The sequence below is a fragment of the Montipora capricornis genome, chromosome 12 (assembly GCF_036669925.1).
Source record: "Montipora capricornis isolate CH-2021 chromosome 12, ASM3666992v2, whole genome shotgun sequence".
NCBI lineage: Eukaryota > Metazoa > Cnidaria > Anthozoa > Scleractinia > Acroporidae > Montipora > Montipora capricornis.
The window spans coordinates 12,825,757-12,853,256 of NC_090894.1; the positions used below are offsets into that span (position 1 = coordinate 12,825,757).

The window sequence follows — 27,500 nt, forward strand, 5'->3', positions numbered from 1 at the left end:
GGGTATAAAGGCGGGTGCCGATGAGGTGTTAAAATCACCCCATTCATATTTTCGTGCTGCAACGCCCGAGGAAAAATGCATGACTACATGTTTTTTGAATTGGTACATTTCTCTGACTGAGTTGGGTGTCTTTCCAATGATCATGCTGAGTAATTTGTCAAAACGTTTTAAAAAATTGCTCAGTCTCACAGCTATTTAGCCATAGACAATTCACTCTGGTACTAATTTTGTTATTCATTTATCTCACGAGGAAATGCTTTGAGGAGAAAATGTCGCAAGTTACAAGTTCGTTTTACAGGTCTTCACAATGCGATAACTTAGTAAGCCAGTTGAAGGGGTCAGCAACTTACTGGGACATTTTCGAATCCGAAGAGATACATAACTCAGTTTGTTCATCATCGTGTTTGAATTAAAGTACCTTATCTCTAGGATGTGTGGCATCAGGGAAGTAACTGAATAGCTGTAGTTTGTTTATTTTAGCGGTTAACTTCATGCGGAGATGTGGATTCAGTGCTCCCCCACTGGCTGCAAAACGAAGCTGGAATCAAATACCCCATTCACAATTAGAGAACCAGAACTTAGGATCACGTAATTGCTAGTTTTCCATATGAAAAATATATTATAATAAGAGCTCAAAAAGTGCATGGGACGTATTGTTATCTTGCAGATGACCTTTGCCTCGGCTGTAGGATCGCGAACAGAAAAGAAATGTACGATACGTCCACTAGCTACTGACTTTTCCTTTATTTATTTATTTATTTATTTATTTATTTTAGCTTGCATCATGCTGAGCTATAAGTGGCGATACTTTCTCCCACCGTGTGGCAGCAGCTTGTCGCAGTTTTAAAATAGCTGCAAATTTCCAGCCATTTAACTCGACTCCGTGAAACCATTCCGCAGGATGATAAATGACATGGTGAATTCCACAGAAATTATTAATTTCTGTCAGTCGTGTGATACCGAAAAAGGTAATTGTTCCCAACTGAATCACGTATAGTTGACTACATCAGTCGTTTTCACACTGCCTGAGGTAACTTCTTCACTCACTCCGACTTAGTAGTAGTCCACCGTTCGGAATATGTTAAAATCGACGCATGCTGATCTTTTGGTTTGAAGACTATTGCAAGACTTCGGCCGCTTAGATCTTTGGTTATTTTTCGTCCCCCACAGCGCAACAACCCCTCAAAGCAATTTAAACACTCAGTTCACTGCTAATAAGACCAGGTGGCCAATGGGCAACTACGGACGAGCTAAAGAAACTCGGAATAAATCATAGATGAGTTTCGCCGCTTCTGATGAAAATTCTGACCAATAACGTGCACTATAAAATTAGGCCAAAAATTCGTTTCATCTCTAATGCCATGCAGGCAAAAAAAACCTGTCTCGAAGGATTATTTTCCTGATGATCTTGTCTGTCATTTGGCTTCAAGCTGAATGTGAGATACTTGACAATTATTCTTTGCCGACAAGGTAACCAAAGGAAACTACTACTCACACGTGAAGATATTGATCATTGGGTCTCAACAGTCAACAAAACGTTGTGACAAAGGAGATTTTTACCCCCATTTCTGGCTATCATTTGTTGGGATACAATGAATTGGAAGTACTCATGGGGCGATGATCGCTTGTTAAAGATCTTTTCTCACTTCGCCGGCGTTTAAGAAAGACAACTAAATCACTGCATGCAGTGGCATGATAGTTTTCGGTCGTTTTCTCACCACGCAGTCTTTTTGAATATATATCGTATTTAATCCACCGCTTGAGGCCGTAGTCTCCATCGAGGTACTCGTAAATCTTGAACGAAGTAAAATCACGCGGCATTTTTTGCAAAATTTACCAGTTTAAAAAAAATAAGCTCTTGCGTAACACTTAAACCTTCACTGTTCATCAGTTACATGTTTTTGCGGCAATTTTATTTCCTACTCCAGCGTTTTTCAGGCACAAACCTTGCTTTAGAAATTTTAAGGCTGCATCGTACTCCTTTCGCAAATATATTTATTATCAATTTAGAATTAATCATTTTCCCCTTAACCGAAATGGGTATTGCCATATGAAAGCAGAGAAGCAACCGGAAACGTCAAGGAGTTTTACTGGATGTGTCTTCAATGTGTCAAAATGAATGCCTGATTTTTTACTCACTTGCATCGTCACCTGATCTGACAACTAACCACAGCTTTCTGATAAAACACAATTACATCTGCATTTGTCGGGGTCTCTTTGGCTTGAAAAGTTGGTCAACTTTGGGGCGTTATTTGCATGTATTGAACCCGCCCTATTCACTACTAAATGCGATGTTAAAATCCCCGTCTTGAAAGTTCCTTTTCATCTGAAGCATTTGTCAGCTTTTCCATTAATTTTTGATTCTCGAGTGGGCCAGTTGCTTGAAATCTGAGTCTTTAACGCCCTTTTTGCTATCAACGATCGAACAGAACTGATGAGAGCGTGGTTCCGTATAGAGAAACAAATCTGGCACGAAGCCATCCATCTGGATGCCTTTTCATGAATTTACGAGTTCAGTTTCAAAAGGCTCTCTTTCAAGAGAGAATATATCTGAGCAGACCATAACTGAAAAATTTAGAAAAATTAATAATTTTGCTTCTAAATATAACTGTCTAGTGTCTGTAGTTGCTAGGACGAAAAGTGAAACCTTCTCCTCAGCAGGAGGTGAACTACAATCCTTGATGTTTTTTAATGTTATTAAGGAGTTGCAAAATCTGGGCTTAACTTTGATCTCAATTGTGCTACCAGGCATAATGGGAGCTATATGTTTCTAGTTCGTTTTTATCAGTTTTCGAGAGAATAACTATATATTCATGGTTCAATGCGGTGTTAATTATTTGATGAGCAGCGGCACGCGAACCACTGGAAACATCTCAGGTCGTTATGTACGGTGAAATTCTCTTTACACGCGCTAATTAATATTCTTAAGGTTATTTACAAATATTAGGAGTACTGAACTCAGTCTGAAAGTGATTGTTCATTCAATAAATAAAATGATACCTTGTGCGTTGACGGTAAAGCGATTCTAATTGAACAAAGCGAAATCTAATCGAAAGAGTTTCCAACAATACCTTGGATGATATAACGTAGTTTAATTATATTTTGGGCTGGAATAATACGATTATTCTATTGTACAAGTTTATTATCACAGCACATTCAAGTAAACGACAAATTAAATAACGGCTAGACGGGCACAAACAAACTACTGTGTCCTTCATAAAAAATGGTTCAGAAACTCATTAACGGATGGAGGCTTCAGTTTAAATGTGAAATGAGGGATAATTCTTTGTTTTTCTAAGATTTTTATTTATAAATAGGGCTTCCATTGGTTTCTCTTATCTATGTAGAAAGTGATCACTGATATTGGCAACAGATAATCCCAGGCATTTGTCCGTATCTCCACCACTTATTTCCAAAAACTTAAAGGCCACAACTGAAGTGTCTTTCTTTACTTGGGAAGGCATTGAAATATTTATGCGACAGTTTCCGTTTTACCCATATGCATTATTTTTGTCGGGTTAAAAAGATCAGCTTTGCTCAGATTTTAAGATATTTTTGTTTCATGTTCTCAACAATAACAAGATCTAGTTAAAGATCTCAAGTTTGTTTCTGATTTGGTTAAGTTGTCATTGAGAACTCTAAGGGGTAATACTCCATGTGCGTTTAATAATAAGATTACTTACAAGATTGTGCTGTTTATATGTCGACAAGTTTATAAAAGAGTATCCCCAACTCCAAATGTCAATTGCTCAGTTTCGCGTAACGTGGCAAAAAATATAGGTTTTGTACGGGAAATCGAACATTTAGCGAACAAAATCAGCTAATCTTAGTTTAGAGTGAATAAAAATAAACAAATTATCTTCTGTCCATTAACGTTGAGATGGAAGCGTCAAAAGAACCCTAAATTGATCGCCTAAAAAGGACATCAGTATGACAATTTGGCAAAGAACAGGACACAAAAATCTTACGACGCCAGTCATTAAAAAGTATACATATTTGCCAGCAGACAAAATTAGCCTACTCTGGGACCTTAAGTGGCCTTAAGTGGCCCTAAGTGGCCTAAAGTCGCTTTAAGTCTCTGTGAGTCGCCTTAATTCCAGACACATCTTAACGTTAGCCTAAAACAGCTGAGAATGGGTTAACAAAGAAGTGGCATATCAAGGGAGGCATCTTTAAATGTAATTGTCTCTTGGTTGATTTCCGAAAAAAGGATAATGGGTGGGGCAGGGTGTTGCCTACCGATACCCATTTGAAAAGTGCTGATGAGCCTGGTAAACTCCTATTGTAACACATAGGGGAGGCCCGAACACACAAGAGGTCATGCGCATGCAGCAGAGATAAGTGTTTGTAGAAATAATATAAACCTGATTAAATTTTATAAACCTGATTAAATATCTGTGACAAGCTTCTTTTTTTATTACTTTGCCTTGCAACATGTAGCTCTACCGGAGACACCACAAGCAAGATTCTAGTCTCCACACATTTTATTTTAAGCAAGATATTATGCAAAAAAAAGCATGAAACATGCATGAAAGCCTATAAAAATAGTTCAAGTCTTAGGTTATTAATTCCTCACCTTTGTGAGGAACAGCGATGATACCTCAAAATATTTGCAATTTTAAGTAACAAATATATCGGATGAAATAACCAAACAAATTTAAGCTCAGTAACAAGAATTAAAATCATTTACTTTTGATGTAATATAGTCTACGCCACAGAGGAAACCAAATCTCTGGTTAGGTCGGTAAGCGAACCATTGCCGAAATCCTTGTTCTAGGCCCCCAGTAGGTTCGATTTCCAGGTGTTTTGGGAGTCCGGTATCATCCTCCTCCCAAGCCAACCACACAAAACACGTTCGCTTTCACCGATAGAACCATTGGAATCACCACAAACACCAATGGAGTCTATTTGTGTACATTGTGGGGCTTTGAGTAATTTACCAAACTTTTAAACTCTCATTTGTCAAATAATTTGATTTGTCAGTGGCGAGCAGATCAATTATTTGCCGAAGCCGAAGGAAAGCGAACTGCCATTTTCACACAAGAGCGTGGTTTCAATTACGCATGAGCAGAATATTTTTTGCAGCAAAGCACTTATTTGTCAACGGTTATTTGCAGGTCACGTGGTGGGCCCTCGGCCAATGAAAAGGAAGGAAAAATTCCATCGAATGATAATAAAAATTATTGTGTGAGTATAATTGATAATCAACACAGAGAATAATAATAATATTAATAATCGACACAGTTAATTTCTGTTCAGTGTAAAGGTCATGTGTGCCTGCGGGAGTCATGCCATTTTGTTTTGATTTATATTCACCACCTTGTGCGGTGAAGATAACATCATATTATGCACCAGTCAAAGTAAATCCTCGCGCACCCCAACCCTAGACATAGCGGGGAAATGCAGGGACTCGCTCGACTTTGGTCGCCCAGCAGTCGGAGAGTGTGCAAAAATTCATGATCTTCGCCTATGAGTGAGTCAGAACTTCACTGCAGCCCCCCACTTCCCAAATATTTTTTGGGGCAACAAGAGAAACACCTAATAAAGAAATCTTCTCTTGCTTTGCTACATGAAAATTTTAGCCGAGCCGAGCAGAAAATGTACAGGACTAAGATTTTTCATCGTGTATATGCCAACTCTGTAGTCAACAATGATCATATCATTGATATCTTCGGTCATTGAAACTGATGAGTTCATATGATAGATTCATACGTAAGAATATTTTGACTTCATATGTGGGTCTATGTTAGTGCATCGTATGACCTTCGCTTATTTTCGACTGTTTCGTGAAAAGTTTGGCAACTTGAGAGAATTTTTTGGGCAAATAGTTCACCGCACCCCCTTTTTATTGTGCTTGCTGTTATTCCAGGCCAGCATTTTATAGCTTTAGTGGCATTCAGACATAAATATTTGACACTGTTATGAATTATAGCATTTAAAAACAGTGAAATAATAATTATTAATTATGTCACAGTTTTTTTCTACTATTGTGTTCATATCATAAAAATGAACAAGATTTTAGAAAAGAAATAGGAGACTTTGATGAGTTGATATTCTGTGACTTAAATAGAATAAGCACATTAAGTAGTGCAAGGTTCCCAAAAGTCAGCTGAAGTCGCCTTAAGTCGCCTTAAGTCGCCTTAAATCGCCTGATTTTGGGGCATTTTTTTCTTAAGTCGCCGTAGGTCGCTTTAAGTTGCATAAAGTTTTGGCGACTTAAGGTCTCAGAGTAGGCCTTAATCCTTTATTAGAACATCACGGATGAATAAAGAACACTTGTCAAGAAGCTTTTCCAATAAAGTTGTATCGAACGGTATCAAATAACCAACAACTATTACCAAGTATGGATAGTAAATTTAATGTATGGAAAGGAATGTATTTTACGTAAGTTTTGACCGCATTTTTTTCGAAGAAGAGCGAGTTAGTACACATAAATGGATAGGCTATTTAGCTCATTGAGATTAGTCCTTGATTGCCGCAATAAAATCTACGTCCATGTTTTTTGAGTAGTAAATGTCTATAAAGGTGTCATGCCGCTGGCCTTAGTTTAAATTGTCCGCCTCTGAGGTCCTTGTTCTGTAATTGTTAGTGCGTCAGTAACGAGAAATAAGGGGAACTGATTACGCTCATGCATATGCAGAAGTTTATAACGGCTACAGGCTCAATCTGGTGTGTCGTTATTGCTCCATCGTATTTAAGATCGTTAACCTATGATCAGGGAAAAAACAAAGATGCATTGGGCGTCATTATCAGTTTCTTGCCAGCTGAGTCAAAGTTGAAAATAACTCACCGCTTTGCTCCTTCCAGGAAAATTGTCATTTCCAGAATCATTTACCATCTCTCGTTTTTTTCATCCGAGGGAGATGGAACCAATTTCGTTTAAAATGAAGTGCTAACGGAATTTGAGTTAACAGACACCAAGCTATCCCAGCTTTATAACTAATTTGTAACTACACAAACGAGCCACCGCCTTTTATTTGCTACCTGCACTTAATTAAATGACATAACCTTCTTGTTAAAAGGGTTATTCGATCTCTAACAAACAAGTGCTTCATGAACTTTTCATCAGCATTGATTTTAATCGAAAAAACACCCAACTGTAACTAACAGTAAAATATGAAACATGGCATAGCTTGTCTGGGGTTAGATTGGCGCAGACATTTCGTCTTTATACCGTGATTTGACCGAAAACCACAAAGTAATAACTCTCCGTTTAACCCTTCTAGCAATCTTCCTCAACTTTCACGGCAATCCATCTCGATACAGCAAATACAAGACTTCTAGACTTGTTAGCCTGAAATGTCAGTCGTCTCCCGCCCTCAGCCTTCCCCGGAGACGACTGACATTTCAGGCTATAGACTTGTTACAGTAATTAGCATCATAACTTTACAAAAACCATAAGCTTATAAAAGTGCTTCACCAATTTTTGACATTGTAAATTAAATTAAATTGAATTAAATTAAATCAGTCAAAGCAGATCGAATCAATTTGGTGTCTAGTGGGAAAGGAAAGCCGTGGCACTCGGTGTAGAAGAGACACATCAGCTGAGTGTTTTGTGAGTTCTATTGCCATTGGAAAACCACTGTAGGTCGCTCCAGAGATCTGTTCGATGACCTTACAAATGGAATTTGCTGGTTCTAATAATGTATTCATGTTAAAAAGTTGATGTAATAATATTTCTCCACCTTAATTCAGGCGGAATTTGCAGATGTTAATTGTGTACGCTCACATAGTTTTAGCCGGAAACTGTGAATCTTTTTTTTTTATATACTGAATTTCAAATTACTTGTGCACTATAGAGTGTTTTTACGTAACTTCACGGCGGCCATGTTGTTGTTTCTAAACAATGGAACGGTGAGCCACGATTGGTTTTGCTTTCACTTCTGATTGGTTGAAAAAGTGGCCAGAGAACTTTAAACCAATCACAGAGTGAAGTAGATGCAAAACCAAAGTAATTCGCTAATTACTTTCGACACTCAATTGAAAACCGCTCTAATATTATTACTATATTATGCTGCATTTCTCTTGAACTCGGCCCCTTTTTACCTTGAACGTTTTTGTTCCCTTATTTCGGTCACGTAATGTTACTCCTGGGAACAGTTTCGATCAAATGTCGTTGTATGATCGATCAACAACATAAAAATTGTATCCATACTAAATGCGTACTTCATGCATTGACGGTTTACGATACGGGCCATTAACAGCGCAGCATGGATGTTACATAATAAAACGAGATTAAATATCGTACTACCGTAGTTATTCGGTTATAAAGCGCACTCGCTTATAAGACGCACCCCAAACTTAGCAATTTAATCAAGCTAAGTTCTCAAAATGAAATTACGCGAAAATACTCGGTTATAAGACGCACCAAAAAATTGAGAGTTATCAAAAGGATGTGATGAATTTGAGAGCAATTATCCTTACACAATTGGCATGCGAACTCTTTTTGTTAACGTAAACAAAGTGAAAAAGTCACGCATTTAATGATATACGTAAAAACAAAAGCTAAAAGTTGACACCTGAAATGATAAACATACAACGCATACACTTTTATTTGAACCTTGCGACATAATAAATCGTCAGAGTTCAGACTTCAGACTTCAAGCGAAAGCGAACGGAGAAAAATTCTCACCGAAAGTCATATTCAAAGGTGTTCGACAGCTGAATATCAACACACCGCAAAGGATGCAAATTTCAGTGCACAAGAAAGGCTGGATGAACGAAGAAGGTATTGTTTATCTCCACACTGTTTGGTTAAGAATGACTAATAACTTGGACGTTTCGCGGTTACTCCAGTAACCTTCACCAGCAAAATGTAAATTGCAGCGGCGTCCCTGGTGTTATATATATAACAGAATTAAAAGTTGCAGAAAGGGTGACGATGAATGGACTGTGGGAGTTCTAAAAGTGGGAAGAAACGAAGCGTGAAAACGTTTTTTCTTACATGATCTTAAAAAGCTTCACCAACATCAAATTGACCTAGAGAATGTTGACATCATTGGCCGTTCGCCTTCATGGAAACAAAGACTTTTCCTCGAGGCGTGGCACTCAGTCCGAGATGCGAACTCAGTTAATGAGAAAATACTACTACTACTACTACTACTACTACTACTACTACTACTACTACTACTACTACTAATAATAATAATAATAATCGTTTATTAATTAATAAATACTCCTATTTACATACTGTAATAATATTACTATCTACATATAAATCAATGCGTTTATTTAGAGAAAGTATTTGAACATGAAAAACTCCTCTGTTCTTTTTAGATTATATCATTCCCAGTCATTTATAAGAATCGTGTTAGAGAAAGGTTATTTTTTTTCACGCTTCGTTTCTACCCACGTTTAGCCACAGTACATTCTTCGTCAACCTCTCTGCATTTTAAATTCTTATATATATCTGACACCACGGACGCCGCCGCAATTTACATTTTGCTGAAAGAGGTTACGGGGAGTAACCGAGACGTCCAAGTTATTCGTCTTTTTTAGCCAGAGTCAACTTGCACGATATTTTATCTCATTTTATTAACAGAAATGCCTGGCTACAGACCAGATATTTTTAGATGTTACATAACATAATGCAAGAGCTTTTCCAGTATCTTATGAAAGCGTTAGCCTACATTTAGGATGTAATTTCGGAATCTTATTTGTAAAAGCGTGTGCTAGTTGTGTTATAAATGCAAACAGGAATAACGAAGCCACAATGAAGAAATAACTAAATAGCATCCAGAGTTAGATACAAGATCTCAGCGGGTAGAAAATCATCATTTTTTCTTCCTTTAGATTCGGTTATGCAATGATGGGAAATATTTCAGGTCAGTGTGATTGCGAACGCCACTAGGTCACGTGTACAGTTTCGTTACTCACTTTTTCTTCAGACCTTTCGTTTCGCAAAGCATGGAATAACGTTTCCTTACTGCTTCTTCTCCAGACATTTTGGTTCGCAAAGCATGCTATAATTTACATATATTAAGAAAGAGAAACAGATTAACCTCACCTCCGTACTCTTCTTTGAACTACAACTGCTCAGAATTTCCCGAAAATAAAATAGTTCTAAGTCCTGAGCCGCCATCGAGGCCTTCCTGTTTCCAGGGAACTCATAAGCACAATCACTTGTTAGGGCTCGTTCTGGTCGTTAGTTTCGAATCGTTATCTATGTTAAGAACTTCACGTGTCTAAGAGTCTGTGAACTGTTACAGTCTTTATTGAACCGGATCAATGAAAACCTGACACAAACAACCTAATTTTAAAGAAACTTCATTAGTAGCACAAAGGACCCGATTGTTAAATTTTCCGGCTTTTAGAAAAGATCAGAGACATACATAAATACATGTTATCTATTTTTAACCTGGCTCTATCCCGGTTCCCGGAGCATTCGCTGTAGCTCTGTCGATGACATTCATTCTCTCAAAATCTCTTTCTTCTCTTTCGCGTTTTTCGTTTGAAACTGAGTCTACATGAAAGTAATTCGCTCAGTTGCCAGAGCATCGAACCACCCGTCGAGTGGCAGATGGTCGGTTCGAACCCCGATGCAGGATCCGGAATAAAAAGTAAGGAGAAATCGTTGGCTTTGTTTACGGACGAGGACGACAAATTTTAGGCCCCGTCTCTAATTTTTTTAATGTTCTGTAACTGCCATATCAGAATCATAAAACGCTTCCATGAAATTTACGCTCACTTATTACATAACACATACGCAAAACAAACGACGTGCCTAATTAGTCGTGACCAATTTCATGTCAGTTTCACGACTTGTTCCTTACGACACTGTCTAATGCATTCATTTGTCAACAATTTGGACAGCGACTTATTTTGGCCCTTCTCCGACAAATCCGTTTTCGTCTCTGCCGTCGTTCAGTGAGAAACCAGAGAATACTATCTATGGCTGACGCATTGCTGATGTTTTGGGGAAGGGCATTGTTTCGTTAACTTCCGGTGATGACACCGTCATCAGCTACTTTAGAATTCACCGTGTTTGTCCGCGTGATAATGGAGAGCCTAAGTCAGCCAGACGAATTATGAAATTTGAGGATTTATGTCTGTTTCGCATGAACCGTGTGGTAAATCCATATTAATCAGAAAAACGCAATGCTGAGTATAATATCAAAATATAGGTTTAGTTATCCATCGTAAGGCAGTTCGTGCTCTGGAAAAAGCGGTTTGAAGGTTACGCCATCGCCGCCATCTTGGATGACATAACAGCTCATTTTCTTTGTCATCCAACATTTGTACATTTCGCCGTTGACTAGTTGAAAAACCACCTGGAAGTATCCCAGAATTGTCCTTTAAAGTCTTCTCTCTTACGGTAAATAGGCCAAAAAGCGTGGCAAGTTGCCCTGCCTGAGCGAAGTCGCGTGGGACAAAGTACCAATAAACTGCCCAGAAGGAAACCCTAAGGCGCGTGGGCCCACAAATACGTCACTAAAGTAATTTACGTAAACGAAGGCGGGCTAAATTGAACGAAGAATTGACTCTAGTTCCTTCCTGCTCAATGAAAGCATAACAAAATGTACAGGACCAAATCACGGAAAATGAGTCGACTAAAGCAGTTCTCTTGAATCTATACAGCGGTGATAATTTGAGAGCTCCAGCTTAGAGTTTTCCCTTTAAACCTTTAATATATGAAACGACTGTCGTTTTTAGTACGAATTCACTTCAAAAAATGGTTTTCAAGCCCTAAATCCATAGGATGTTTGATTGAAAATAGCGTCAAAAGGAATAAAGCAAGGCCATCCATCGTAATCGACATAACAATATCGAGTTTAACCATTGATCATTAGTAATACGTGATTAACCCGTCATCGCAACCTAACTAAAGCCCAATATATTGGCCGTATGATTAGCTGAGTCAAACTAGGGCTAACTCACGAAAACGTCCTGGCCCAATATCAAGAAATAAATAGTTTAACTAACCAAACACAATGTCGTAATATTTCAATAATCCTCGGCACAAATTGCTCTTGAGGAACGAAACTGAATTGATTTTTTCCGTTAAAAACTGAAGCCTATATGAAGCAGATTTTTTTTAATGTGGCGATATGAAATTAATGAGGGGTTTTTTCCACGTATATTTTTACCGGACGTGATCTGTTATTGATGTCTGTGGTCAGAAACTATTATAACACACAGGATCAATATTAGCACTTTCCGCTTTGATTTACAAGAGGTTTTTATGCTAAAAAAGTAACATTCATTTATGATGGAAAGAAAATTATCTCAAATACCTGGTAATAATGGATTCGGTATTTGAGTTGGCCGATCTGAGTCTCTTGGGAGCCGCTCCTACAGATTGAATTTGGAAAGGAACGATGTCTCTTGCACTTAGTTTTGTCTCCGCACCAAAGTACGCTCATTTCATTAGCATCCAGGCGAAGTGATGTATTAATCCTAGATCAGTTGACCCTAAACGGTAGTTGTCAGCATTTTTTCTCACAAACTGCTGGAGCTGTCCGCGGGTTCATTTGCCCCTGACATTTGAGCAACTGCAGTACTATGGTGCCCGAGATTGCTAGCAGTTGAATTGGACCATCACTAATAGTTTTAACATTTGCGAAAGGGCTGCCTTGTAATGACATCTGCAAATGGTTAAATTTTTTGAAGCCGTGGACAATACCCTGCCGGTGTACCTTGGATCAACTGGCTTGATCTGATCGGCGTAAGAAAAGTAAGTTAGAAAAGCAAATACTTTGAGCAAGAGCCGTTACAATGCCGGTATATTTGATTATTTAGTAATGTACTAAATTTCGGATATTCTTGGATGAGGACTATGACGCAGTAGGCCTCAAGTCTTGTCAATGTCCCCAATGTGACTGAGAAAAATTTGAATGGTGATGAACAAAAGGAGCTAATGAGAGATCTTTTGTTTTCGTCCACCAACATGGCGGCGATGACGTAACGAGAATACCACCTATAAAAACTTAAATGAACGAAAAAGAACGGTAACAGAAATCAGTAGAGGAGTAAAAACATGAACCTACAAATGTTTCCCTCGCGTAGCGACAGTAGATTCCTCAGCTTGACTAAATACCGGATATTCCTTTGCCTCGAATGCGACTTCTGCGGCCCGTTTCTCGAAGGTCCCGAAACTTTACGGGCCATTTTCGGGTGTCACAATTCCCTTTGTATCTCAAGAACGGAGAGGATTTAAGTCGTCAAACTTAACAATAATTTTTCTTTTTGTTACCTTGAAATCATGTCAAAAGATCGGCTTTCCAAAACAAGTGGTTGCCAGTTTCACAAATGGCTTTTCGGGCCCGAAAAGTTATCGGGACTTTCGAGAAACGGGCCCCTGGTGAGAGAACTAAAACGACACGCCTCCTGGAGAAAACCGTGTGTCGCCGAAAAACTATGCGCCCAACGCGTGACTGGAAACGGAATGTCAAGACTGGGGCACATTTACAAGAATCCTAAATTGTGCGATGCGAGCATTTTCACTAGTCTGCAAAACTTAAAAGGACATTGATGGAACTGTTCATTGAAAGCAAACTCGATAGTCAATCATGCAAGGTTATCTCGATTGATTTTTTATATCTTCACGGGACCTTCTCTTTCCAGTAGGACCGCTTCTGTCCGTATAGAACGTTCGACTGCGGTGGGTTTCTCTCCGCATCCAAAATGCGTCCAAGTGGCCACAAGCCACTTAATTTTGATTATTTTATCCCGTTCAAAGAAAACTGACTTAAACAACACAACAAGAACGTGGCTTAAGAGCGAAAAGAATATTTTAGGATATCTCAGCATTTTGATTGTCAAAAATCTGTCGTGGAAGCACTATTTTGACCACGGAAGCATATATACATACATACATGACTTTACTTTATCTCGAATTTACAGAGTAGCTAAAAAGCTAATATCTTCGAGAAATTAAAAAGAAAGAAAGATTTACAAGTAATAAAATAACATAACTAAGTACTAAAATGAAAGGAAATAACTCGTATTAAACGTTTAAAACCAGCCAGAGTGGACTAATGAAACAGAGAGTGGACTCCATTCTAATGTTCTAAGACGCTTAATTGCTGTCACAGTGAGTGAGCCTCAAGCTCTCTCTAATCGGGAGGAAGATGAGACATTTTTCTACGAAATGCAAGGAATTGTGGCCGCAGTAAGAACAAAGGAGCAAGGAATTGTGGTCATGCGGGAATGGAAGAATTAAGATGTGTAGTCTGACCAGGGGCCGAGATCCGGGTCTGAGCTGCCTAGATCTCGGCAAGCCGGGCTGAAAAATTATCGGTCCAGCCCGGTTTACCGGGATCATTGAAAAATTGTCATGACGGCGTGGGTTGCCTTGAAAACGCAGCCAGATTTGCATGATCGCAGGATTACTTTTGCATCTTTTGTTTTTAAAATGCTAGAGCTAAAGTGAACCTTCATTTCCAACCAAAACAAGAAAATTCGCCAGTTATCCCTTGCGTGACTTTGACGCAAGTCACTCAAATTACTGAAATTCATTCTGGTAAACGTAACTGGGCTGGAATCGTCCATATAAACACTTCAGTTATTTTACCTCATATAAACGGCCCCTTAACCTCCTCTCTGTTTTTTAGTTTTCTGGTTCATTTTCGCTTCTTTGACGGTTTTTTTCAGTATCCGTTTTGAACTTCTGCTTCGTGAAATACAAATAGGAAAAGCTGCCAGCCAGTGAACTGAAGTGATGAATGGTCAAGAATCCGGCCGTTAATTAAAAATGACTATTTCCATTGAAAAAAAGGCATTGCGATGAATATGGCGTCTATGAAAGGCAATTACATGTTGTATATATCGATGAATCAATATATGAATAAGTGAGGCTAGAGGTGACCTTGTTTTGATAGAAATCTTACGGTAAATTCCAAGTAATGTTAAGCATGAGAACAAAATCATTTACATAAGAAAAGCAGGGAGGTCTGTATATCTGCCAATTCCAGCCTCACTTTCATTTAAAGGCCAGGTAACTGAGCACATAACTGTAAAAAGGGTCTCTCAAAGGACGAGCAGTGAATGAATCAGGCAGTTACGCAGTATTGACCACCGTCAAGCTGAATTTAGCGTTTCACAAGTCTGTCGCATTGCAGGCTAATATCGGCTCTTCCAGTACTAATTAAGGTATTAGAGGAATGTATACAAAATCAGCTTATGCATTATATTATAACAGAAAACATTATTTTTATCGCTGAAAGTCTCCAAAGCCATCGGACCTGATAACATAACAAATAAGTTATTATAGGACTTTGCCTTTGAATTAGCCCCAGTCATTCAAGACATATATAACCAGTTATTAAAAGAGGGATTTATTCGATTTCCTCCCTTCTGAAATCCTCAATTGTCACGCCTGTTCCTAAGGTATTTCCACCGAACCACATTGAGAGTGACTTAAGACCAATATCGCTCACATGTACTTTAGCAAAAGTCTTGGAGGGTTTCACGTGTTCTAGATTGATATATATCCCAGCTTAATGGTAAGATAAATGCTCGCCAATATGCACGTAAGGGACATTCGACAACAGACGCACTCCTATACATGCTCCAAGCTATCTACGAAGCAGTTGGTAGTGGTAATGCAGGAGCTTGAATTTTTTTCGCAGACTTCTCAAAAGGCTTTGACCTTATTGATCATAATATCTTAATGGACGAACTAAAACAATTGGAAGTTTGCCCTGCACTACTTAGCTGGATTGCGGGCTTCCTGTGCGAACAACAACAAGCAGTAAGGATTGGTGGCACGCTATCGAACTGCGAACTGGCGTTAAATTAAAGGCCGAATACTACAAGGAATCGAACAAAGCAAGGAGATATCCTGTTTACTTTAATGATAGCTTGCGTAGCGACCGTTTCCTTTCCTTTTCCAAACGCTCGCAAAGGGGACGAAAACTGCGAGAAACTGCAGAAACGATATGAAGTTATTTTGACCACGAGTTATCTGCAAGTTAGTAAATTAAACAGATCATACTTAATTGTTAATTACGCTTCAGAGTCTAATCAAGGGCAAAAAAGTATATAATTTCAATCAATCTCATAAATCATAGTACTCGACGCTTATTAAAACCATGCTCCTATCCTCAAACCGTTGTTTTCTTTCTTTTCTCGAGTGGTGTGCAGATGGGGGTTCAGTTTGCAAGTGTTTCAAAAAAGAGAAAGTCATCGGTATTGGCATCATCACAGATTGGTTCACAAGCAAGGGAAGAGAATTTTACCACTGCGCATGCTTGGGTACTTGTAAAATTGCAAAGGAGATCAATGTTTTGCTCGCTATGTTCATTCCAAGAAGAGCTTTAAGTTTCATCTTACAACTTAAAAGCTAGTTCGTGCTTCGTTCAGCAGCGCAAAACGAAGAAATTTATTTCCCAGATGCTAGGGTGTAGCTGGAAGCCACGCTCCTGGGTACGATAATAATTTGACCTTTATTTGAATCTAGCTGGGGAAAAGAACTACGCGATTCTCAAATGCGCAAGTGCTGTAATCCAGACAAAAACGCTCTTAATCCTGAAAGTTTACAATTCTCGCCTTTGATTATATAATTTGAAATCAGGGTTCCAAAACTTGAGTGCTTTTGACACCAAAAAGTTAAAATTTCGGCTTTCTCTGATCATCTGACCCTTTGATCCTGTGTCAGGTTGGTTGAAAATCGTAAATCATTTGAATTGACCTTGGATTCAGTTCACTAACCTTTGACGACGGGCAAGAGGCATAATATTGTATGTACATTACCAACTCTAATGCTAAACTCGTTAAAGTCAGCTGATAGCTTATAGCTGATAGATTCAGTTGAGTTTTGTCATCGTTCGGCATCCGTTTTTTCGTTTAACCGTGTGCGATCTGATCGCTCTAATGCAACCTTGCATGGCAGCAAGACAAGCGTTTGATTAGCGAGGTCATCCGGTCAAAAAGAGGTGAATTCAGTTGCATGCTATCAGCCTAAGTAATTACGAAAGGCCAAGGCATCAGAGGCAACTGATGTGTAATTTCGGTAAAAATCTGTTCGGAAGGAACATGCATAGGCTAGAATTTTCCAACGTTCGAACTCACACTTTCGATTCGCCTAAGATTTTGGACATTTTTCTGAACAGATTTCCACTCCTGAAGAGAGCGTAGAAATTTCGAAACCACATTGAAGAACGCTAGAATTTTACTAAGCAGAGCAAGAGTCAACTGAGATATTGGAACTAGCATAAAATTAAAAGATTTATAACTGCTATCATTTTCTCCAGAGTTGTTTTTAGAATCATACTTGAAGCAAACGTCCCCTAAAATTTTCGGGGGGAAAAAGGAAGGACTACGTAGTGTAAAGTTTTTGATCAGACCAGTTACAATTGCTACAACTTTCGGACGAGGTAAAAAGCCACGTAGAATTTTTTATAGACCTGAAGTTCCCCTTGAATATCCGAACGGATAAATCAATATTTTGTAGGGCAGCTACAAGATCACTAAATGAGCCCTTACAGCATTGTGGAAACCATTTTACTGAGGTCACGGATTTTGACAAATTTTACGACATCCGTGCCCCTGCCACAACTTAGCAAGAGATCAAGTGCAAGATTATGAAGACCGTTGAGTTTCTCGGCTCAAGTTTAGGGTTAGGGTTTGTGCTCGACTTTAAACTAAACGTGAATGAAAGCTTCGCCCCTAGTCGTTCTATCACTTGCACGATTCCTTTTAATGAGAATGCGGAATCTCTTCAGTACGATCGATACTGCCTGGACAACTGTAACAGTCTTTAAATGGACAATCTGACCACCAAATTAAGAAAATCCAACGATTGTGTCGTTGTATGCGTAGCTAATCATCATGACACGAGAGTCAGTCTAATGAGGATGATGATGATAATAATAATAATAATAATAATAATAATAATAACAATAATAATAATAATAAATATCACCATAAGTATCATTTTATGGCCTATCTGACTGCCAAATCGAGAGAATAAAGAGTGTAAAAAATACACGCCTTTACTTAGATGGTCGTTGAGTGTGCATATTCGCGGTTACCTTTGGAAAAACTGAAATCTTTGCATGGATTGAGAGTGTCAGATTGTTTCATTTTTTCAGGAGAAAACACTTTACAACTGTGACAGTGCAGTTTCCCTTAAATTTAGGACGTGTCAGCAGTTGATGCTAGGAATGCCACTCTTAAAAACTCGCCTCAAGACGTTCTCGTTTTAAAAAAATATTTCCAAGTGAAAGAAACCTTACTAACCTCTCTGGACACTTGATTTCGTGAGCATGGGTAGATAGGGAATTTTCATCACGTTTTGGAAGAAATAGAACAAATTCTGCGCCCCTCGTATACAACCGATTATATACACGATTTGCTAACGTTTCGACGGTTAGCTCTTCGTCAGCTCGAAACGTCTTCTACCAAATTTCTTTACCATGGTCAATTTATCATATCAACCCAGTTGATAAATTAAACCCATTTCTGTGCTTTACTTCTCCACCTACACAGCCTCACAGTTTCTTTACAAAGTAAACACGTTTATCCGATTTGCGAAAAAGCTGTTAACACGGGTGTCAGTAGAATTGCATCGGAAAACTGGTCTCTTAGACCTTGGATAAGCCGTAATGATTGGTCTCAGTTAAATGGTTACTACACACATTTCGACTGAGTGCATGCTTTTTGCAAACTTGTCCAATAAGACGGGTTTTACTGTACCACCACACCTGAAGATTTCCAATAATCGCAAACACTACATGTAACTTCTACTGGTTGCACGTTGCATTCATGATCAGAAACGTAAAGTTGAAGATTATTGCTGAAATATACTGATTTGAACCGACTGCACGGAAGAAGGACTGGACCATCCCATACGGCAAAAAACTACCATTTCTAACCTGATGCCAGCCAAAGAAATATGAATAAATTCGCTGAACGCATCGAAGCCGTTCTGCGGCATGCATAACAAAAAAATCTACGCAATAGGAGGCGTTTAGTTTTTTTGTATCGATAAAAATAACAAAATCATTGATGCCATCAACAATTCCGCCAAAGAGGGATATGTTCTCCGTCTTCTCGGCTGCGATTACTGCACATCAAAAGTTTGTGTTGCAGCGTATTATTCAACTACGAATACCCAAAGAAGCCTCTGTCGGCTTCCGTTTTTCATTGTCTTCTAATATATCTATATATGTCACTTTCCTACCTTTCATGTAACTGGGCGGAAACTATTTGCAACAGAGGGTTCAGTTTAAGAATTATATGATGAGACCCCGTAATATCAGGATTAATGTCATTTCTTATTTCATTTACGAGAAAAAGTTTGCCTGAGTTGTATATGCTTACCTTGTTCATATTCCAAACTATACGGAGACCGCTACTTCAAAAATTGCTGTGAAACTTTCAATATTTGCTAATAAGGATTACCACTCCAACTCTTATGCAACTCCAGTTTTATCAGTTTATGTAGCCACCCCCTGAAGTCAAGCGTACAAAGAAACGAAAAGTGATCCCAGCTCCGCCGGTAATTTTAGCTCACCCAATTGTTAACCTGATTTGTCAAAATTTGATCTGATCGAAACTGCCTCGAAATATTATTCTGCAAGTGTATGTTATTCGCAATGTGATTTGAACTAGTGAATCTTTAGTCTGGAGGAAAAACTTTGCGATAACACCGTATTATAAACGCTGTCTAGAACAGAAGGGCCACAGAAGGCGCTGTTACATGATCTGTACGTCAATAACCAGCTCCCGCCTCCCGGAAAGTTTCCACGTAAAAAAATACTAAAAATGCCACATCAACACAGTAACTTGTTACGTGATTGAATCATTGAAAAGCGCTGGTGGCGGAAAGTAAGCGAAACAATAAGAGAAGGGATTCAGGGATTCGCGTAAGGGATAAAAATTTCGGAGAGTCTCAACAAGGTTTGTACCTCAAGTGATTGTCATAGCATCTAAGTGGATGGACTTACTACTGAAAGCGGTTTTTGATAGTCATCATTTGCAAGATTATGCCATCGGAAAGCTTTTATTTCAACTCTGGAATCTACGAACTTATTTATAAAAAGGCTGTTAAGAAATCATTTCATCGACTGTTTGAGTTAAAATGATTTACTGGAGTTCGCCATGTTTGAAGCTTTCCGTTGGTCCGTTTTAGCAACGCTGAACACCGCAGGGAATTATGGGCCTGGTCGGAAAGCATACTAAATTGTACCCTCAGACTTGAATCACATTGACTCCAGTTGACTCAGTTTTTACTATTTTTTAAGTTGTTATTGATTGTAGTTTTTCACCGAGAGTTGTTTCGTATTAGCACGATCATCATGATAAGATATCTAACAGATTTGGTTTCAACTCTTCTGAAAAGTACCTGTCGAGATGGTTGAGTAATTGGTGCAACTCAAAGACTCAAGCATAGCCACAAGCAAAATTAGAGCGACGGAGGCTTTAGAGGTTTTTTTTATTTTTCCGTTGGTCCGATTCATTTGCGCTGCACACCACACCGACGAAGACATGGGTCAATGCTGCTATGGTGGAAGGTCAATTATTGATGACCCAAAGTTTAGAAACTTCTGCCTAGTGTCTTCACCTCCTTTCTTTTGAACATCTTATTAAAGGAAAATAACGCTAATCCTTTAGTTAACTCTTTCCGTCTTTCACCCTAAGCGTATTTGTGCTTGGGGTGACCGGGCCTCAAGGTTCAATTCAAGACCCGTTGCTATTTTCGACCTATGTAAATTATATACAAGAATCCTCATAAAATTCCACTTTCAATTAACCTCTTTGCCAATGATATTAATTTTCTTTTTGCAGCCTGTCGGAATGTTAAGCGCCGTTGGCACTCTATAAATAGAGGAAAAACTATTTGATTGATTAATCATTGTAATGTTTCATCTCACTGAGTTCAAAGAAGACTTACATATTGACCTAAACAACAGAACAAGAAAATCTCTAAAAGAGCATACTTGACAAGACTCTGACCTGTCGTGGAAACACCATTTATGATTGACCATCGTGGGATTAATTCAGTACAAAAGTACGGCGTTCTCAAGGCACACACTCCGGCTCTTTAAAACATCTTGAGTTCTCATTTGTATCATCCGATTAGTTGAACATATGGCCCGTCTGAGAGCTTGGGTTCTGACAGGAAAGTTTTACTTGAAAGCTTCAAAAAGTGTATCAACGAGCTCTTCGATTTACCTTTCCTTAAGATCGTTAATAAGCGAGAATATAATTCCTTTACCTAGTATGTCATATTTTACCATAGCTAATCTGATGTATTACATTCGAAATAAATTCTCGCCATCTCAGTAATTCAATATTTATTCGATGAAACAAATAGTATCCATTTTTGTATTAATACAGGCTTCTTTGCCGTAATAACATCAATAAAGCACCGCCTTGACAGAAGCGTTGAAAACTGATATGAATCATCGGCTGTAGCCTCAAATTAGTTTACAATCTAGAGAAGAGAAATCTACTCTTCAGATATTACACCATCGAAGTCCTGGTCACTGTTTGTGTACGTGTCAGTAAAATTGCAAAGGAGCTCAATCTCTCCTCTGCTACGTTTCCAAGAAAGGTTTTCAGTTAGAAAAAGGAAATTCTTTTCCAGATGTTAGTGGTTCTCAAGGACGCAGCTGGAAACCACGTTCCTGGATGCGATAATAGTTAAAAGTTTATTTGAATTAATCTCATTGAGTGAAAAACCGGCTGCTCGATGATAAAATACACATCTGCTAAATTCTAGATAAAGGCGCAGTTAATCATTGTTTCCTGAAATCATGATTTGTTTGTTCAGGCAGCTTCTTGACAAACCGTAACCTTGACTGAGAGAATTTTTGCGTAGCTAGCCTTAGTCTCAAATTTCGCCTCGTGCTAAGACGCAGCCTAAAGTGAGAACTTGCAAGTTCACCTCTCTTTTTGACCAGATGACCTCAGTGGCTAATAAAACTTATGCTTTTGCTGCCATTAATGCATCAGAGTCATCATAGACTCGGAGTACGACTTCAAAGTACAACTTTCTTTCAAGTGCTTCCTTGTTGCAGAATGTACCAGCTTTTTACTATGTGATCGCGCTGGAATGCTCTCCCAATGGACATTGCTTCCGCGGCCGGCATGGACATAGTATGTACATGTAAGACACGAAACATGTGCAAAGTTAGTAACATGCATTCAAAGTTTTAAAAGGCAGAGTTTACAAACTTAGCGGAATGCTGTCAAGCACAATAAGCTCCTCGCTCACTTAAGGATGGTGACTACTAATGCAAAGGTAGTTTTGCCCGGGGTATGATTATGCAGAAAATCTAGATATTAACAAGTGTTATTGAAGTCCAAAAAGAAAATTGGGGCTAACCACGCATTTTACGAAGATAATTGATGAATAATATTTCTAAAAAGCTTTAAGATACAAAGCAATGTATGGCATTCTTTCTCAAATTGAAGCTTCATTATCTCTCAAAAATGCATGGCTTCCCCCAATTTCTCTTTGGATACCAAGCTAGAGTACTTGCTAAGATCTACTATTTCCGGATAGCTTTAAACCGCTCAAAAATATCCCTGTATTAATAAGCACCACCCATAGGAAATCCGAGTATCTCGAGATGCGCAGAACGTATGCGCAATAACAATAGTAGGCACCGTCCTTGATAAAAAGGCTGATACTTGAAACAAATATAACAAAATTGTTTCTCACTTAGCAATATTTCGTTACAGGCTATATAGACTGATAGCCGAAAGCTTATGTTTTTTAATCTTTTTTACCAGAGGTTTTTACATTTTGGCATGTCTTATCGTGGTTACAGCTCTATTTTTACAGAATTTTTAATTGCGTCAATTATTTTTGTGATGCTTACACGAAGTGTAATCTACTCAATGTCATCATCCAGAACAGAGCGCTTGTCACGTAGTTTACTGGGAGCTTAGGGCCCTGGGAATGGGTTGAGGATAGGTTTCAGTCTACGCTCGGCTAAATTACATGTATGCTCAGTCTACGCTCGGCTTCAGTCTTCGCTTCAGTCTACGCTCGGCTAAATTACGTGTAATAGACATGTTTATGTACGTGGTCGAACAACGTTATTTATTTAGTTATACGTTCATCTTTGTTTCTTAGATTTTACACGCCGGCTTTCCTACAATCGGCCTGTCATCTGCTGGAACATTTACAAGATTTTCTTTTATCTTCTTGATTGGTTTCCTCTTGGGGCTTGAAGAATCTCCTGAAAGGCCAACCTTGGTGCAAAAAGCCTGCACGCTAACTCAATAAAATCGAATAACTCTGGTTTTACTGGAAACAACATTCCATTTTTAACTGCAAATGGTGGTATATTGCCTTTTTTCAAATTTTTATAACAACAGGAACAGATCCATTCTAGGTTATCGATGTTTCTTTTATTTAAAAAATATTGTCTTGCAATCGGGTTTGACATCTCCTGTTTTTGAAAAATTTACTTGTGCTTATTTAAAATACCAAATTACTCTTAAATTAATTAAGCTTAGACTCTGCTGGGTTTTTATGAACACACTTAATGGATTGATATTTGTTACATCTACTTAACCAAGCTGGTCATTCGACATGTTGATGTTATTTGAAACTTTATACCAAATGTTAGGTTTTTGTACGGTACATTAGCCATTTGCAAGGCGATCTCTACATTGTTCGTGGTTAGTCTTACGAAGTTCATTTCATCCCGACCAAGGGACTCATCAGAGACCTTTCTGCTTGGCAAACTTGTTGGGCATTACGCTTAAAGTCCCGTTCGCTAACAAAATGATGACAGCAATCTCGTCTTACATCTCATAAGGATTCCAGACGGCGCAAATTCACGAGTGAAAATTTGACAATAAAGTTGACAGTTACTTGTGAAAATACATTGTTCGTGGTTAGTCTTACGAAGCTCGTTTCATCCCGACCAAGGGACTCATCAGCGACCTTTCTGCTTGGCAAACTCGTTGAGCATCACGCCAAAGTCCCGTTCGCGCAAGTTAACCTGTTCATTTCATGTTTCCACATAGCTTGATTTTGGTAACCACTCTGGGATAAAATTACAATTTCCATTATAACAAAAACCCGAAAGATTCTGGTACTTATAGTGACGTGATACCATCGTGTACTTGCCTGTACTCTGTTGCGTTGTTTATGTTTAACTGTTCCTGGAATCTATTCATGATAGTATCTCTAGTAAACTTCCTGTTAGATAAAAGACTCCAGGTCAAATTGTAAATCTTATTGGCTTAAAAATTATTAGCAATGTTAATGTAATGTTCGTTCAAAATACTCTGCTACTCATTAAATTATGCACCTATCTTTTTTTTTAATCAATTTGTCCATTTGCAACCCCCTGTCCACCTACCCCAATTGTTATTTTTGTGTGGGATTTCCCCACACTTTGACAGCACCGGCGGTGTGTCTGGCTTTATTTGTATACGAGAGCCAAGTTTTTGTCACGTGGTCTCTATTAGGAAGAGAGAGGACCCTGGGAATGAGAATCAGTGTTTGTGTATGGCGGCCATCACTCCTCTCGGCCGTTGTCATTTGGCGAATTTCGACTTGTTTTCTCGGTGCGATTAATTTACAAGGTAAAGGAAGTAGTCTTCCTTTCTGAACCGTTGCGTGGCGGCGCCAGTTTCTGTAGATTCGCAAGTTAAAAAAACTAATGCCTTCAAACGTCCTGTCAAAAATGTTCACATTTACTGGTAATGTTATTAAAACAGAAAAGCTAATTAATTTGTAAAAGTATAGTTTACGTAATTAAAGTGCTGTAAGCTGGAAGCACGAATACTCTTAATTGACAATTGCACTTGCCTGCTGATTTATCCAGCTACTAACGACTGATTCCAATCTTTCCGCCGATTAAGAAAAGTAGACGGCATTTATCACTTTGTCAAACGCAAATATTTCATGAGTCTCTGAAGAAGTGTGTTCATGCCTGGAGCGCGTTGACTCTAACACATTTTGGCAGTTAATTGCAAAAGATTTGGTGGCTGAGAAACTCATGTGCTCAAATGCACCCAATTGTAATGCGTCACAAGCCCTAACCTGCAACATGTTTACTTCACTGACTCTTAACTCTGTCAATCACTGCCCCCTCCTTCCCCGTGATAACTTGGGGCCATGTCCAGCTTTGTTTGCTGACTGGGAAATACACAAACCACAGTAAATTGCATTTCCAGTCGAATGGAACAGTAGAAATTTCCCTACCATTTGCTAAATTTTCCAGTTTCCAGTCTCTCATAAGCCAAAAACAATTGGAAATGGTAAGCGCCATCTCGTTGGGCTGGTTTGGTGATTTTGGAAAAACTGTTACCATTATTCACTGGTCATCCCAACCGGTTTATTCTGACAAATGGTCCTGGAAACTAGAGGTGCAAACATGTTTCTCCCTTAACCGTTTTTTCGTCTGCAGCTTGGGATTCTTCGGAATTTTTACTCGACATTTATCATTATAACGTGACAAAATGTATTACATTTGCTGTAATGCTAATCATCAACGTTTTAATATTTGACTGAAAGCCCACACAAGTACGCATTGCGGACCTATTTTTTGTCCATGTCGTTATTGAAAATACAGTCCCACAAGACCCAAATACAATATTGTAAACATTTTGGTCTCAACCAACTGAAAATAGAACTTTTGTGACCTAATAGATAAGAGAACCTAAGCTCAGTATTATGTTACCTTACATGTATGTATTATCCATAATTAGTCATTAAATGGAATTAAGCTCCCAATGGCAATCGTGTGAGCTGATGCTATTATAATTGCGCAACACCAATTTTGGTGTGGTGTCTCTGAGGTCTTATCTATGCTGTACTTGAGTTTTTTCTTAAAGCTTGATCCTGAGAAGCAAGAATCAAACCTTCTGTCTCCTTTTTTAAGAATCCATTCCTGAGCCTCGGCATTTCATATGAATATTTTTTGCATTTTGTGCACCAGTGCATGAGCACAATACTTAACAGAAGGACCTGGGACATTCAGGAAAATATTATGTCCATTTTTATACGTTTTTTGTGTACTACACCATTAGGCGAAATCTTACGAAGTCGCAACATGAGATGATTTTATCTATACGCTGACGATACCTAAGTCTAGTCTACGCCACATTCACGTACATCAGGAACCCATTACCCGGAGCCTCCATCGTCCATATTAACCCTCTTTCCCGTATCTTTCTATTTTTAGAAGCAGCTCGCAGGGGGACTTTACTGGGTGTTTTCACAATAGCTGATCATAACAGACTTATGGTCAGCCATTTATTACGTCACATACGTATGTGACGTATGTAAACCACTTCACGTATGTTCTCAGTCACATACGTCACATACGTCAAAATGTAGTAGTTCTGAAAATAGAAAGATACGGTACAGGGTTGACTCAAGGGTACAATACAGATGGAAGCTCCGGGTAATGGGCTCCTGCGTACGTCAGTGATATATACAAAACCGTTTGTATGTCAAATTGAGGAATGTCTTGTAGATATCTCACACTGGATGAATAAGAACAAGCTGAAATTGAATCAGGATAAAACTGCACTACTGTAATTCATTTCAAGTTTCGCAAAAATCCTACTTTTCTTACACTTACCTTCGGTACTGAAACTATTGCTCCATCGGTCAGTTTCCGGAAAGAATATTGGCGACATGTTTAAAAGTACCATGGGGTTGGCTGCACATATTGGCTCAATTTGTAAATCTGCATTCTTCCATTTAAGAAACATTGCAAAAAATTAGGAAATACCAGTCCATTATAATGGACGAAAAAATGGATTTACACCAATTTGCACAGTGCAAATGTGATGCAAAGATACACCTGCTTAGGTGCAAATCTTAAGCAAAGCTGGTTAAGTCCGTATTTACAACCCTGTGCACATCGGGGTGCAAATATTGTAGCAAATGTGGACTTTACCGGCTTTGCGTATGGTTTGCACCTGAGTGTAAAGACCCTCGATAGACCCTATCAGGAATATTGGAGTGTGGATTGACAATACGTTTAGTACGAAGCCACATGAGATTAACACTTGTAAAAGTGCTTTTTTTCACCTGCATAACATCAGAAGAATCAGAAAATACCTTAGCAGAGATTCCACAAAGAAGCTAATACATGCATTTGTCTCGAGTAGATTGGATTATTGTAATGGTCTCTTGTACGGACTACCAAAAAATTTGATATCAAAATTACAGAGAGTACAAAATAAAGCCGCTAGATGGTGCACTGCATGCCTACGTTCTGTCATATAACACCACTTCTATTTGACTTACATTGGCTACCGATGAAATTCAGAATTGACTACAAGATTATTATTACTACATTTAAGTGTCTTCACAACACAGCGCCACACTACCTATCAAGTTTATTATCTGTCCAAATGAACTCAAAGTATGGTCTCAGATCGAACAATCAATTTCTACTTTCCAGACCCAACTTTAAAACGTTGGCTACAATTGGTGATCGGGCGTTCATTGCTGCCGCACCTAAACTGTGGAATACATTACCATTGAGTATAAGGAACATTGATAATTTTAATTTATTCAAGAACAAACTCAATACTTTTCTTTTTAGACAAGCTTTTAACGATTTTAAATG

General features: G+C 38.6%; 1 protein-coding gene across 10 annotated transcripts in view; it reads right to left on the reverse strand.

Moving 5' to 3' along the window:
- LOC138027298 (doublesex and mab-3 related transcription factor 3, truncated-like) overlaps positions 1–27,500 on the reverse strand; it is a 116,354-nt gene that overhangs the window by 25,206 nt on the left and 63,648 nt on the right. Inside the window, exon 1 of one of the 10 annotated variants that reach the window (XM_068874858.1) lies at positions 10,007–10,166. The exons of 6 other annotated variants lie outside the window; for them this stretch is intronic. In XM_068874858.1, the coding sequence (XP_068730959.1) occupies positions 10,007–10,081 (75 nt within the window). In that variant the 5' untranslated portion in view covers positions 10,082–10,166. Of the gene's footprint in view, positions 1–418; positions 486–2,139; positions 2,162–6,790; positions 6,854–10,006; positions 10,167–27,500 lie in introns of those variants that run through there. 3 more of the 10 variants (XM_068874863.1, XM_068874871.1, XM_068874874.1) reach the window with 3 other exon arrangements.